This window comes from Oncorhynchus tshawytscha, linkage group LG29, assembly GCF_018296145.1.
Source record: "Oncorhynchus tshawytscha isolate Ot180627B linkage group LG29, Otsh_v2.0, whole genome shotgun sequence".
NCBI classification, from domain to species: domain Eukaryota; kingdom Metazoa; phylum Chordata; class Actinopteri; order Salmoniformes; family Salmonidae; genus Oncorhynchus; species Oncorhynchus tshawytscha.
Window position 1 is genome coordinate 31278215 of NC_056457.1, and position 16091 is coordinate 31294305.

General features: G+C 43.4%; 1 protein-coding gene across 3 annotated transcripts; it reads left to right on the forward strand.

Moving 5' to 3' along the window:
- The first annotated feature begins 989 nt into the window (after positions 1-989).
- Positions 990-15827, forward strand: LOC112227625 (transforming growth factor beta activator LRRC33). 3 transcript variants are annotated; one of them, XM_024392419.2, is made up of 4 exons: positions 991-1874; positions 2087-2191; positions 11469-11590; positions 12603-15827. In XM_024392419.2, exons 3-4 carry the CDS (start codon positions 11474-11476, stop codon positions 14625-14627), a joined length of 2142 nt encoding a protein of 713 aa, XP_024248187.1. In that variant the 5' UTR covers positions 991-1874; positions 2087-2191; positions 11469-11473; the 3' UTR covers positions 14628-15827. The 3 variants fall into 3 exon arrangements, with proteins under 3 accessions (XP_024248186.1, XP_024248187.1, XP_024248188.1); XM_024392420.2 differs by having other exon boundaries at positions 991-1795; XM_024392418.2 differs by having other exon boundaries at positions 990-2191.
- The last annotated feature ends 264 nt before the right edge of the window (positions 15828-16091 follow it).

Below are 16091 nucleotides of genomic sequence, written 5' to 3' on the forward strand. Positions count from 1 at the left end.
GTGAGGGGGAACGTGGAGTGATTGACCTTTGACCCTTTCAGAGGACTACATGCAGTATGGAACACTTTTTTTTTTTTTTGCCAACTGACCATTAAAACCAGGAAAGACGGCTTCAGTAGCAAAGCTAGCTGGTCATGCGCATGCGTTGCAGTATAACTGAAACGTCTCCTCTCTTCAGATGCGTTCTATAGGAAGAGCAGAAGTCCGGGGACTACATTACCCTTTGTGCATCCATTTTAATTGTGGTATTAGTCCTAGTATTTCATGATATTTATTTATAGGTTTTAATCCGTGGTACTATTGAAGAGGTCATGGAAGCTTCAAATAAAGACGATCTGGTGCCAGTCTGATTGTTTCATGATGCTTCCACAAGAGGGCAACCATTGCTTTGTATATGTTATATAAAATAAGATCCACCTACTGAAACATTTTAATAGGCCTGTATTTTATTTGACTTCCTTAATCAGAAGGCACTCACAAACCTGAGCAATCTTTGTTGCAGGTGCCTGGTAACAGTTGAAGAAGAAACCCTCACCTTGATAGTATCGCTGCTCTTTGTTAGCTTTACATATCGGCTTTGAGGCTTCCTAAACTGAAAGACACCTTCCAATGTCTATATTATCACACTGCAGTCTCCCTTATTCTACAATCAAATCCTTTGTTTTTGTCTGCCTTTCTCATAAAGTACAGTTGGTGTTTGTGGGCTGAGTGAAGTGCAGGATAGTGTCAGTCTGTAGGCATTCTCAGATGCCCGAGGTTAGCTTGAAGCAGGTTTCTGATTTATAGTTTGATTATAATGTACCAGTTTGTCAACCAGTTTCCTGTGTGTGTGTGTGTGTGTTAGAACCACATGAAAGCTTAGAATGTCAGTGGTGTTCTACCTCAGTGCTACTCGTGCACACTCTTGAGGAGGGAGCATGAGGGAGCATGAGGGAGCGTGAGGGAGGTGAGGCATGAGGGAGCATGAGGGATGAGGCATGAGGGATGCATGAGGCATGAGGGAGCATGAGGGATGTGAGGCATGAGGCATGAGGGGTGTCTCTTTGTACTGTTTTTACAACACCAGGAATAATACTAAATGGAATATTCAAAGAGGGTATCCAGGTCTAATTTGTGAAGCAAGGTTAAACCTCTGACCAATGAATGCTGCTTAAATTAAACTGACCATGAATCTGGCTTCGGCTGCCAATCCCATAGTAAAGTCAGAGTTGAGGGAGAGAGGAGAGGCCTCGTAGCATGAAAACAAGAAGGACGCTCCAACAGATCATCCATGCAATGGCAGCTCCATCACTTCCTGATTCTAATTCCCTATTCTATTTCCAGAACTACAGGAGAATACACAACACTACGCTGTGGGTAGGCCACAGAATTTAAAAAGAATTCCCTTTCTGTGTTTGTGTGTGTCTGGGAAAAAAAAGCTGTTTTTCTCTTCCAAAAGTTCATCATAAATGAGAGGGCTGGTTGAATATGTCTAATAGTGTTAGTGTAGCTGACTATTCATTGTCAAGAAAAGCTGATTTTTCTCTTCACTGTTGCTCAAGTGTCAGCTAGGCAGGAAGGGTGTGAGTGTCGAGTGGTTTCCTCTGTACTATCTGTTGATCAGAAACAGAAGTAGGCGAGAGAGGGGTGTGAAAGGCGTTTTCTCACTAGGTTTTTGTGGTAGACAAGAGAAGCCTACACCAATCGTGATGTGAATGCCAAATGCCAATGTACCCGGCTTTTTCGTGAGAGGGTGAACTTCTTCACATTGCTATTTTGAAGAGAGAAAAAAACTTTTAAAAAAATTTAAAAAAAGGTATTTTAACTTAGAATTCCCACATGGAAATGGATGAGAAAGTCGTATTTGATGTAAACCTTTATCAGAAAATAACATTGTAAGTTGAGTGTGATGTGCTACGTGGTATAGATGACATGGATATTATACAATGTAGTGAAGATTCTCATTCCAGTGTTTTTAATGTACGATAGAACATGTTTCTGACCTAGGCATGTGAACCTATATACGTATGATCTTGTCCATGTGACTTTGGTTTCCGTTGTTTGCCTGCTTCCGCAAAATACTAAATGCACGGCTCTGCATGTGTAGAGAACACACGCCACTCGACCGACCAGCGCTGCATCGTACACAACCGGAGATATGGTCAACAGCTCGACCGACAGTGGCTTGAAGGACCCACATCTAACCACCAGAGTAAGTAGTGGATGCATGGTGCGCTGTACACTCATTCCTACCTGCGTGTGATGGATCTCCACTCGGCATGTAGCTAAAGACATCTGTAAATAACATCAACGCAAACTGGCACTCTTCTCACTACATGCTTGTAGTAACAGAAAGTTTACCGTTCAGGTTATTGTCGTTCATGCTCTTAGGTCAAGGAATGTTACTCTGTAGCTTAATATCCTAATACAGTCTATGCCAATTCTCTGGATTTGTCAATTGCTTATAAAGTGCTGATACATTATTATTGATTTGTTTGTTTCACTATTAGTAGTGTTTGTTCAGATATTTAATATGTGGGTCTTTCCACCAATTGGTTGCCTTTTGAGGAATGTAACTTGGTGATTAGTTTTTTTTAAACATTCTGTTATGGAGCTCCTTATGGGTCATGGTGGAGAAAAAACAGCCAGGCTAACCCGTTCCCTCGATTTATTTTTAATTTTTATCCATACCCTCAAAATATTTATAAAGGACTGTATGTTATATATAATGAGGGAATCCTGGATCTCTCTGAATTGAAATATATTTCAGTAAAATACATTTTTACCTAACCCCCACTGAAAGCTTGGAGAAAAAGAGCAGTGACCCTCCTCTATATCCAACATAATAATTAAAACAAAGTGGAGATTAGAGAAAATGCCTACCGTTTGTCCTCCTAGGACAGACCAGATCATTAGATATGCAGTTTAAGAAACGTTTATTTTTGTTTTGTAAGCATTACATGGCAAAGTAGCCAGAAGTTTGTGGATTCGCAGATCACCACAGACTAGGGTGAAAAGATATACGTTTATAATAAAAGCACTGCATGAATCTGTCAGGTAATCAAATCAAATCAAATTTTATTTGTCACATACACATGGTTAGCAGATGTTAATGCGAGTGTAGCGAAATGCTTGTGCTTCTAGTTCCGACAATGCAGTAATAACGAGCAAGTAATCTAACTAACAATTCCAAAAAAACCTACTGTCTTATACACAGTGTAAGGGGATAAAGAATATGTACATAAGGATATATGAATGAGTGATGGTACAGAGCAGCATAGGCAAGATACAGTAGATGATATCGAGTACAGTATATACATATGAGATAAGTATGTAAACCAAGTGGCATAGTTAAAGTGGCTAGTGATACATGTATTACATAAGGATGCAGTCGATGATATAGAGTACAGTATCAACGTATGCATATGAGATGAACAATGTAGGGTAAGTAACATTATATAAGGTAGCATTGTTTAAAGTGGCTAGTGATATATTTACATAATTTCCCATCAATTCCCGTGATTAAAGTGGCTGGAGTAGAGTCAGTGTCATTGACAGTGTGTTGGCAGTAGCCACTCAATGTTAGTGGTGGCTGTTTAACAGTCTGATGGCCTTGAGATAGAAGCTGTTTTTCAGTCTCTCGGTCCCAGCTTTGATGCACCTGTACTGACCTCGCCTTCTGGATGACAGCGGGGTGAACAGGCAGTGGCTCGGGTGGTTGATGTCCTTGATGATCTTTATGGCCTTCCTGTAGCATCGGGTGGTGTAGGTGTCCTGGAGGGCAGGTAGTTTGCCCCCGGTGATGCGTTGTGCAGACCTCACTACCCTCTGGAGAGCCTTACGGTTGAGGGCGGTGCAGTTGCCATACCAGGCGGTGATACAGCCCGCCAGGATGCTCTCGATTGTGCATCTGTAGAAGTTTGTGAGTGCTTTTGGTGACAAGCCGAATTTCTTCAGCCTCCTGAGGTTGAAGAGGCGCTGCTGCGCCTTCCTCACGATGCTGTCTGTGTGAGTGGACCAATTCAGTTTGTCTGTGATGTGTATGCCGAGGAACTTGAAACTTGCTACCCTCTCCACTACTGTTCCATCGATGTGGATGGGGGTGTTCCCTCTGCTGTTTCCTGAAGTCCACAATCATCTCCTTAGTTTTGTTGACGTTGAGTGTGAGGTTATTTTCCTGACACCACACTCCGAGGGCCCTCACCTCCTCCCTGTAGGCCGTCTCGTCGTTGTTGGTAATCAAGCCTACCACTGTTGTGTCGTCCGCAAACTTGATGATTGAGTTGGAGCGTGCATGGCCACGCAGTCGTGGGTGAACAGGGAGTACAGGAGGGGGCTCAGAACGCACCCTTGTGGGGCCCCAGTGTTGAGGATCAGCGGGGAGGAGATGTTGTTGCCTACCCTCACCACCTGGGGGCGGCCCGTCAGGAAGTCCAGTACCCAGTTGCACAGGGCGGGGTCGAGACCCAGGGTCTCGAGCTTGATGACGAGCTTGGAGGGTACTATGGTGTTGAATGCCGAGCTGTAGTCGATGAACAGCATTCTCACATAGGTATTCCTCTTGTCCAGATGGGTTAGGGCAGTGTGCAGTGTGGTTGAGATTGCATCGTCTGTGGACCTATTTGGGCGGTAAGCAAATTGGAGTGGGTCAAGGGTGTCAGGTAGGGTGGAGGTGATATGGTCCTTGACTAGTCTCTCAAAGCACTTCATGATGACGGATGTGAGTGCTACGGGGGCGGTAGTCGTTTAGCTCAGTTACCTTAGCTTTCTTGGGAACAGGAACAATGGTGGCCCTCTTGAACCATGTGGGAACAGCAGACTGGTATAGGGATTGGTTGAATATGTCCGTAAACACACCGGCCAGCTGGTCTGCGCATGCTCTGAGGGCGCGGCTGGGGATGCCGTCTGGGCCTGCAGCCTTGCGAGGGTTAACACGTTTAAATGTCTTACTCACTTCGGCTGCAGTGAAGGAGAGACCGCATGATTCCGTTGCAGGCCGTGTCAGTGGCACTGTATTGTCCTCAAAGCGGGCAAAAAGTTATTTAGTCTGCCTGGGAGCAAGACATCCTGGTCCGTGACTGGGCTGTGTTTCTTCCTGTAGTCCGTGATTGATGTAGCCTAGTGGTTAGAGTGTAGAGGTGTCAGGTAGCCTAGTGGTTAGAGCGTAGAGGTGGCAGGGTAGCCTAGTGGTTAGAGTGTAGAGGCGGCAGGGTAGCCTAGTGGTTAGAGTGTAGAGGCGGCAGGGTAGCCTAGTGGTTAGAGCGTAGAGGTGGCAGGTAGCCTAGTGGTTAGAGTGTAGAGGCGGCAGGGTAGCCTAGTGGTTAGAGTGTAGAGGCGGCAGGGTAGCCTAGTGGTTAGAGTGTAGAGGCGGCAGGGTAGCCTAGTGGTTAGTGTTGGGCCAGTAAACGAAAGGTTGCTGGATCGAATCCCCAAGCTGACAAGATATAAAATCTGTTGTTCTGCCCCTGAACAAGGCAGTTAACCCACTGTTCCTAGGGTGTCATTGAAAATAAGAATTTGTTCTTAACTGACTTGCCTAGTTAAATAAATAAAAATCTTATTTGCGGTCTGAGGAAAAAGTATTTTATAAATGCAGAATCTTTTTTAATACCACAACAGAGTATGACTACGAATGAGCGCATGCCTCAGTACCGGAGACATTTTGATATCTATACAGGCTGTTGTTAGGAAGGAGGATAGTCTACGTTTGGATCAGTACTAAAGTTGTATATCAACCTTACAATTTGAGCCCAACAGAGCCAGTTACGTCAGTTGTATCTGATCATCAATAATTTAGAGGAAAAAAATGTTCATTGTTTATTAACACAGCAGCCACATATCATTTAGTATGCACTTGTAACTTTTTTTTTCATTTGGGAAACTATCATTTTCAAATGTATTCAATTTTATTCCAAGATATTGTTGTTACAAAATAGATGTGTGTTGACTGTTATTAGGATATGGGACTTTAAGAGCATCTGCAAGGCTAAATTAACAAACTAGGCATGCAAAGCTCACCACATGATCCTCAAACCAAAGGCCAAACTCGTGATGCTAAAAGGGGATTCAAAGGAATTGTAGAATAACAGCCTAATATGACAATTTTCGTTTTAATTATTATTTCATGCTCACTAATAATTATTTTAAGTGTCATTTTATACAGCCTAAATGCTACATTTTATATTTACTATCATGTAGTTGAAATGCTGATTGATGTGTTGTTGAAATGCCGAGTGCTCTTGACAGCCTATAGGCTGTCACAACTGCTTCACATTTGATTTCTTAAACGGCAGGCCTTAAAATAACTATAGCCTAAATCATTAATTTCCCTTCCTTCTTCGGCTACCTGGCTCGCTCCTGACCGATTTAGAGTCCGTGTGTTGTTTAATAGCCTGTTGAAATGTCGAATGTCAGTTGATAGGAACAGAATCATTACCTCCCAAGCAAAGTAAATGTGTTGTCTCCTCGTCGATAGGATGTGGTGCTGCAGCCTGCCTCTGAATGTCATAGAGACAAACCAAATATTTATTTATTTCACCAGGCAAGTCAGTTAAGAACAAATTCTTATTTTCAATGACGGCCTGGGAACAGTGCCTGTTCAGGGGCAGAACGACAGATTTGTACCTTGTCAGCTCGGGGGGTTTTGAACTTGCAACCTTCCAGTTACTAGTCCAACGCTCTAACCACTAGGCTACCCTGCCGCCCCAGGACATAATTGATATGTCCTGGAGTCATGTCTTTCCTCCACATTTTACAGCTTGTTTCTAGCATAAAGCATTCTGGACAAAAGCGTTGCTTTATATAATCAGATCTGTTGTTTATCATCTTCTAAAAACTTAAGCTAACAAAGGGCAGGCCTATATATTTATATATTCAATATAATTTAGCCATTTTCTTTAACGAAAGCCACAATAACCTGACACCCTCACATACCCCCTCAATTTGAGCCCTGGTTCTAATTTACTTAACACAACCATCTCTTCACTGGCACTGAGATATTTAATGAGTGCATGGTGACGGGAAGGAATTGTCTGACAAAATCTATGGGCAGTAGACTGTCATTTCGTCTGTCATGCAATAACAATTCGATGAGACGACTGACATTTCAAATGCCGCATCTTGTATATATTTGCTACATATATGAAGATAGTCTTTGTTGCAGAGTTGCCCCAGAACACAACTGACGGTGAAATATTCTGTGTTCTTAACAAGTATGTGACGCGGTAGGTAGCCTAGTGGTTAAACGCATTGGGTCAGTAACTAAAATGTTGCTGGTTCGAATCCCCAAGCCAACTAGGCCAAAAAAAGCTGTTGATGTGCCCTTGAGCAAGGCACTTAATTGCTCCTGTGAGTTGCTCTGGATAAGAGCCTATGCTAAATGACCAAACTAAACTAACTAAAAGGGACATGGATTACACTGAGGCTGTTGCATTGTGATCTGTTGCCCAACCAACAAGACTGCTGCTCAACCAATCCACGCAGGGAAGTGAAATTTTCAAAGCAAATGATAAAATTCACAATTTAAAAAAAGAAGCTTGTCACCGGTTGTTGATAATAATCTGAGCTGCCCTGTGACTGAGGCCAGCATGCTTGTTTTTTTGAGATGGCTGTTCAGCAGACTTGATCCCCTTTTCATTATGTCAGACCAGCTTTGCTACAATAAAATCTAAATATCGCAACACACTGTTGATAACTCATTGACACCTCTGTGGGGCTGTTGAAAACGCCTTGATACCTCTGAGGTGTCGCTGGTACTAACAAGGTTGAGAGTTAAAGTTAGGCCTATGCTAAAGGAATATCATGCTACCTCATTGCAAAAACCAATTTGATGTTCGGGCTAAAAACCTGCGTGTGATTGAACATCATCTGACATATCCTGAATTCTATGCGTGACCGAGCCATTGGAAAGTGGGATTTCTCTGATCTTTGTAGCAGCGGTTGGGCCAAAACCCTCTCGGCAAGCATCCGTGACTGAGGGAATGACCATCTTTTCACCTGTAGTCAACGGAGCCCTTGGACATGTTGGTATGAAGCCATCAGTAAACTCGCCTGGGAAATTATTGTTCAGTATTTTTGTTTGTTTGGTAAACACCATTTTTTTTGGACAAAAAAAAAAGAAGAAAAATCTGGTTTATCCTTGAGACGTGGATGTTTTGTTTCTGATGTCTGCACATTTTCTGATTTAAAAGATCCCAGAAATGATCCATAGGCACAAAAATATTTTTTCTCGCAGATGTTGTGCACACATTTGTTTACATTCCTGTTAGTGAGCGTTTCTCTTTTGCCAAGATAATCAATCCACCTGACAGGTGTGGCATATCAACAAGCTGATTAAACAGCATGATCATTACACAGGTGCACCTTGTGCTGGGGACAATGACGGGCCACTCTAAAATGTGCAGTTGTGTCACTATGCCATACGATACCACAGATGTCTCAAGTTTTGAGGGAGCGTGCAATTGGCATGCTGACTGCAGTAATGCCCACCAGAGCGGTTGCCAGAGACTGTCATGTTCATTTCTCTACCATAAGCCGCCTCCAACATTGTTTTAGAGAATTTGGCAGTACACACAAACCGGCCTCACAACTGCAGATCACGTGTAACCACACCAGCCCAGGACCTCCACATCCGGCTTCTTCACCTGCTGGATCGTTTGAGACCAGCCACTCGGACAGATGATGAAACTGTGGGTTTGTACAAACGGTCAGAAACCGTCTCAGGGTCGTGACCTGACTGCAGTTCGGAGTCGTAACCGACTTCAGTGGGCAAATGCTCACCTTCGATGGCCACTGGTACGCTGGAGAAGTCAGGTCATGAATCCTGGTTCAACTGTACCGGGCAGATGGCAGACAACGTATATGGTGGTGTGTGGTCGAACAGTTTGCTGACATTGTGAACAGTGTGCCCCATGGTGGCGGTGAGGTTATGGTATGAGCAGGCATAAGCTATTGGCAACAAACACAATTGCATTTTATCGATGGCAGTTTTAATGCACAGAGATACCGTGACCAGATCCTGAGACCCATTGTTGTGCCATTCATCCGCCGCCATCACCTCATGTTTCAGCATGATAATGCACGGCCCCATGTCGCAAGGATCTGTACACAATTCTTGGAAGCTGAAAATGTCACACTTCTTCCGTGGCCTGCATACTCACATGACATGTCACCCATTGAGCATATTTTGGGAGGCTCTGAATCGATGTGTACGACAGCGTGTTCCAGTTCCTGCCAATATCCAGCAACTTCGCACAGCCATTGAAGAGTGGGACAACATTCCACAGGCCACAATCAACATCCTGATCAACTCTATGCGAAGGACGTGTCACACCAGATATGCATCTGTTGGTCACACCAGATTCTGATCCACGTCCCTACAAAATAAAACAAAGATATCTGTGACCAACAGATGCATATCTGTATTCCCAGTCATGTGAAATCCATAGATTTAGGGCCTAATGAATTTATTTAAATTGACTGATTTTCTTATATGAAATGTAACTCAGTAAAATCTTTGAAATTGTTGCATGTTGCGTTTATATTTATGTTCAGTGTATCTTAGCTGGCAAGGTTGTTAGACTTTTTAGAAAAGCAAGCAATAACTAAATGAATGTAACTCACATTCCTTTTAGCAGAATAAATAGCCACCAATCAGGATGATACAGACAGCTCAAGAGGTCGGCTTAGATACTGTACGCAGAAAAATAAACATATTTTCGACACAGAAATAAGCGTAATGATTATGGTTATTGATTGCAAGAAAAAAGCTGTTTCAGGTGTTTGAAAAAAATGATAAAAATTCTCCAATTTACGGACACTGGCCTAGCCCACCTCCGGGCCACATAGCCCACCTCCGGGCCACATAGCCCACCTCCGGGCCACATAGCCCACCTCCGGGCCACATAGCCCACCTCGGGGCCACATAGCCCACCTCGGGGCCACATAGCCCACCTCGGGGCCACATAGCCCACCTCGGCCACCTGGCCCACCTCCGGGCCACCTAGCCCACCTCGGGGCCACCTAGCCCACCTCGGGGCCACCTAGCCCACCTCTGGACCACCTAGCCCACCTCTGGGCCACATAGCCCACCTCTGGACCACATAGCCCACCTCTGGACCACATAGCCCACCTCTGGACCACACCCCAGTCATCCTCAAGTACTTTGTGCCACCTCAAAAATCGTGAAAACATTTAGGCTGCAATATGTTATAGGCCCAAGTAGGACCGTCAAGGTAGAATACGTATGGAGTATTCCGTTTTTAGGTCTAGAGATATGCTACACAAAACAACAAGGGAATTGAATAAAACATCTGAGGGAATGGATAAGACAGAGGGAACAGATTAGCCTGGCTGTTTTTTTTTTTCACTTCACCATGACCCCTAAGTGGTTCCATAGTCTGTCATAAAGAACACATACGCAACTTAAAAAAAAAAATGTAAACATGTTTTTCCATCTCAAGAGGTTGACCTCTAAAGGTCATTCCTTCTAAAGGAGGGAATGGAAGACGTGATATAATCGACCCGCTCAGTTTTCCACCACAAAACGACCAAAAAGAGTAGAACCAGCTTTTACACGAGGGTTTGACTATAAGGTGATCAGTAAATAAATAAATGTTTTAAAAATAAATTAAAACCAGAGTTTAGTTCCAGTAACAGGAAATTAAAAATTAAAAATGAGGGACAGGTTGTTTTTACCTTAAAATTATTTACTAAAAATCACATTAAGTAAATAAATAATAATAATAATAATAACCAGAAATGTATTTGTTAAAATAAAATTACTACAGCTTTACAATGATGGTGAAAATGTGGAGAAATATTGGGGTTAAAGTGGGTTGAAATTCCTCTAGAAGGCACAGAGGGACACTGAGGGACACAGAGGGACACAGCGGGATATGTCAAAATGCAGAAGTCATAGAGGGACACGTGGTCTATATTTAAATGGCACTTAATATAGTAAAACAAGCTTTTAAAATGCAATATTTATGCGCAATTTCTACTTAAAAATGTAATATTAAAGGGATGTGAAAGCCACTAATTTCGTGTAAATTTAGTATTTTGGTAAAATATGATTTAAAGTATAGATTATAAAAGGTTTTAGAAGTATTTTATAGATTATTAATCATTTGTTTATTTGATTACAACCGTAGTGGACATAGGATAACATGCACAATTATTATATAGCACATATTTCCAACAGTGAATAGTGGAATTTACCTATGTGCCACATAGATTTGATAGAATGGAGGGGATTTTATATGGTTATGATAATATCATATTAAAACGATTAATTGAATGTATTATCAAGGTTAATTGATAGCGGACTGCCCAGATGCTCAAGATATACTGTTACTATATTTGAATGGGCTAGAGACTGCGCTGGTATTTTAATGTCTGGCTGTACTAACCATGACGTCTCTCTGCCCACGTTGTAGACCTCTCCTTTTGACAGTCTCACTTCTCTCTTGCTCTCCTTCTCTCTTCCACAGCCAGGATGTTTAGATGTTCATCCACGGCCTCCTCCCCTACCCTGCTCTGTCTAACCCTCTGGCCCCTGTGGAGCCTCCTGATGTCTGCCTTCTGCCACCCTCACCACAGCCCCTGCATACTGGTAAGCGCTAAACGTCTTGGACAAGCTCATTAGAATAAATTTAACTCAATCGAAAAATATAAAAATACAATAAAAGACAAAGTAAAGAAAGTCCCTTTGAATGTTGAACTATAAAAGCATGTGGTTCTCAGTGAAAGGTGTAAAAAAAAAAAAAAAAGTGCCTCTGATAATATTTTCATAAGGGGAAGAGTGCATCCGTTACCACAAAGGTGATACTATAGTGGAAACTGCTGCTGGTTCTCAGTGGTGTAAAGTACTGAAGTCAAAATACTTTAAAGTACTACTTAAGTATTATTATTTTTTATTTTTTGGGGGGTTTATCTGTACTTTACTATTTATATTTTTGACAACTTTTACATTTCTCCTGACACTGAAAAGTACTCGTTACATTTAGAATGCTCCGGCAGGACAGAACCATTGTCCAATTCATACACCTATCAATATAACACTGTCATTCCTACAGCCTCTGATCTGGCAGACTCACTAAACACAAATACTGAGATTCAAAATTATGTCTGTCTGTAAATGAGAAGAAAAAAAACCCCAAGAAAGTCATGCTGTCTGGTTTGCTTTAATTCAAGCAATTTTGACGTATAGCATTTATACATACTTTTGCTCAAGTATGACAATTGAATACTTTTCCCACCTCTGTTCTTAAGTACATTTAAAGCCAGATACTTTGAGACTTTTACTCAAGTAGTATTTTACTGGGTGCCTTTTACTTTTACTTGAGTCATTTTCTATTATGGTATCTTTACTTTTATTCAAGTATGACAATTAGGTAGTTTTTCCATCACTGCTGGTTCTCAGCGCTTCAACTCCTGTATACATGTAATACCTTTATACCCTCATATACTCTCTGGCATGATATGAGGTATAAGCTTTTTTTTTCCCCCTCTTTGCTGTTCAAAGTTTTTTTTATCATACAAAATAAGGTATTTTATATTGCATTTCTAAAATAAAGTATTTCTCTTGCATACACTTAAATGTCTCTCTTTTTTTCCCTTTACAGACCCAAAAGACTGCTCTCTGTAGCAACAGTGAGCTCTCATCTGTACCTGGTGGCCTACCTGACAGCATAGAGGACCTCCACCTGAACCACAACCACATTCAGATGCTACAAGATGACTCTCTCTCCCGCTACGTCTCCCTTCGTACCCTAAGCTGTGCAGACAACCTCTTGGAGACGGTGGGGTCCAAGCTATTTCACAACTCACCTCATCTAGAGAGCCTCAATCTAGCTGCCAATAACCTTCACGTTGGATACCAGCAAACTAGCCTGGCGCTGCTCACCTTGTCTAGACTCAGAGTTCTGGATCTGTCAAAAAATCGGCTTACAGAGGACATGGTCTCCGTCCTTCTCCAGAACATGACGTCCCTGGAGTACCTCAACCTTTCCAGGAACCTCCTGCTGAGGCTGGACGAAAGCTCCTTCAGCGACCTCCACCAGCTCAGAGAGCTGGACCTGCAGAGGAACATGCTGTTTGAGATTGACGGGTCCTTCGATCACCTGCACAAGCTCCAGAGACTCAACCTGGCCTTCAACTACCTGCCCTGCCTGGTGCACTTCCACATGACCCAGCTGGTGGTCCTCAATGCCAGTCACAATGCCATTGAGTGGTTCATAGCCAACCAGGACCTCCAGGAAGTCTTCCAGCTGGAGACCCTGGATCTCACAGACAACAACCTCCTCTTCTTTCCCTTTCTGCCCACCCACAGCCGCCTGAGGAACCTCCATCTGTCCCAGAACAGGGTGAGCTTCTACGAACACCTGGCGGACACATTTGCCTACCCCAACTGGAAGACCAGCGTCCAGTTCTACAACCTGAGGGGCAACATGAGCAACGTCACGGCCAAGTTGTGGGACGAGAGCCTGCACGGGGACATCTCCTCTCTAGACCTGCTGGATCTGAGTGGAAATCAGGTGCACTACTTCCCCCAAGGATTCATCAGCAAAATGCCAAGCCTGACCAGACTCAGGATGTGGACAAACTGTCTTGAGGTCTTGAATCTAACTCTGGAAAAGCTGCCGGGGACGTTGTACGAGTTGGACGTGAGCAACAATAGGTTGACAGAGCTCCATGCCGACCAAGTTAGTTTGAGGAAGTTAGGCAACCTAAGCTTTCTGAACCTGAGCCAGAATGACCTGCAGACTCTACCTGCTCAGCTGTTGTCCTCTCTCACCAGCATCAGCTCTGTGGATATTAGCTACAACAGAGTTGGCGTGTGCCCCCTTGAAGCAGGGGGTGGGGGCATGGGTGGGGTTAACCAATCAGACTGTGTCGTTTGTAGAAACATCATTTCTCTGAGATATCTCTACCTATCGGGGTGCAACCTGGGGAGGCTGCCATCATCAGCGTTCGTAGGGACGCCCCTAACACACCTGGAGCTGTCTAACAACCCAGAACTCATCATCGGGCCCAGATCGATCGCAGGCCTCAGCAGAACTTTACACCATCTAGGATTGGGAAACACAGGCCTGCGACACTTTGACTTCTCTCCTTTCCACCACTTGAAGTCTTTGAACATTTCCAGAAACTCTCTTACTCAGCTCCCTGCTTCACTGCTACGCCTGGAGCTGAAGCTGCTGGACCTGAGGGACAACAAACTGACCACCGTCCCCTCAGCTCAGGCTAACGTGTTAGCCACGAAACTCCACACTGTTTTTCTCAACGGAAACACTTTCAACTGCTGCCAGTTGGACTGGTACAGGACATTCGAGAAAACGGTCACTATCATGGACCTCTCAGATATTTCATGTCAGGATCTGACCAAAAGAACACACAGAGTGGTGCTTGTAGACTCCCTAATATGTGGCGGTAGTGAGGGGGAGTCTGTGTACTGGTACATCCTGCTGTTTATCGTACCTGTTCTCTGTCTGGTTGGAATGGCTGTTATCTTCCTGCTCACCTTTAGGCCCAGACTGCTTCCCACAGCAGTTAGAAATAAATGCTGGAGTCACCTTCCCTGTGTTGTCGAAGAAAAGTCCCAAAAAGAAGACACTGGCCGTGTCCAAATACCCATACTAGAGATCTAAGTAGAAGGCATTTTAGGTATGCGAAAATAGAACGTTTTATAGTAAGTGCAATTACAACAAAAATAGTATGCTTTAAATGTTATGTTAGTTTTGAGAAAGATAATCCTCTTTCCAGACTCACGTGTGTTTGACAACAGCTAATAATGAGATCATTATTTTATTTAACTAGGCAAGTCAGTTAAGAACAAATTCTTATTTACAATGACGGACTACCCGTGCCAATTGTGCACCGTCTTATGAGACTCCCAATCACAGCCAGATGTGATGTAGCCTGGATTCGTACCAGGTTCGGTAGTGACACCTCTTGCACTGAGATGCAGTGCCTTAGACCGCTGCGCCACTCGGGAGCCCAAGGGGACATGCTGTACCAAAAGCAAATCAAATCGATTTATACAGCCCTTCTTACATCAGCTGATATCTCAAAGTGCTGTACAGAAACCCAGCCTAAAACCCCAAACAGCAAGCAATGCAGGCGTAGAAGCATTAGGGCTGGTTGTGGTAGGGCTGGTTGAATTAGGCAATGCAGGTGTAGCCCAAATTGAAGCCTTAGAATGAATGAATGGCGGGATTCTCTAATATGATTCTAATATGATTCAATTCAATAATATGATTCAGTTGATTCAATTGAATGATTCAATTGCACATTAGATGAATCATTCTCAGGATGGATGAGCCTAGTATGTTGCTTACTGCATTTGTTTGTACTAAACACTATGTGTGTAGTACGATTAGTACACAGAATGTAGTTTTATAAAGTAGTAGGCAAGAAAGATTTCGGACACAGCCATTGTCACAAATTACAATTATGTAAAAGTGTGATGTTTTGCACATACAGTATCAATACAATTTGAAGACAGAAACAAATGTTTCCTTACAAAAGCAATTGAGTTTAGGTAATTCATAAATAATGTCATATTACATGTGGTGATATCTCACATTGGAAACACTTCAAACTAACATATCCTGCTAAACCAGATAAAGAACTGCGTGTTACAATGTTCAGCAGCAAGTCAACCTTTTTGCAATTGTGATAATCTGTATGTGCTACGTGTGGTTGGTTCACACGACCGCTGCCTCTGGGGGCCTGAATGTGAGAATATGGCTATACTCACCGTGTGTGTGTGCTGTGTGTGTGTGTGTGTGTGTGTGTGTGTGTGTGTGTGTGTGTGTGTGTGTGTGCGGTGTGTGTGTGTGTGTGTGTGTGTGTGTGCGGTGTGTGTGTGTGCGGTGTGTGTGTGTGTGTGTGTGTGTGTGTGTGTGTGTGTGTGTGTGCGGTGTGTGTGTGTGTGTGTGTGTGTGCTGTGTGTGTGTGTGTGTGTGTGTGCGGTGTGTGTGTGTGCGGTGTGTGTGTGTGTGTGTGTGCGCGGTGTGTGTGTGTGTGTGTGCTGTGTGTGTGTGTGTGTGTGTGTGTGTGCTGTGTGTGTGTGTGTGTGTGCGGTGTGTGTGTGTGTGCGGTGTGTGCTG

Coding starts and splice junctions, on each gene's coding strand:
- LOC112227625 (XM_024392418.2), top strand. CDS start 2,065: ATGCACGGCTCTGCATGTGTAGAGAACACACGCCACTCGACCGACCAG. Junction 2,192..11,468: donor ACCCACATCTAACCACCAGA/GTAAGTAGTGGA, acceptor TCTCTTCCACAG/CCAGGATGTTTAGATGTTCA. Junction 11,591..12,602: donor ACCACAGCCCCTGCATACTG/GTAAGCGCTAAA, acceptor TTCCCTTTACAG/ACCCAAAAGACTGCTCTCTG.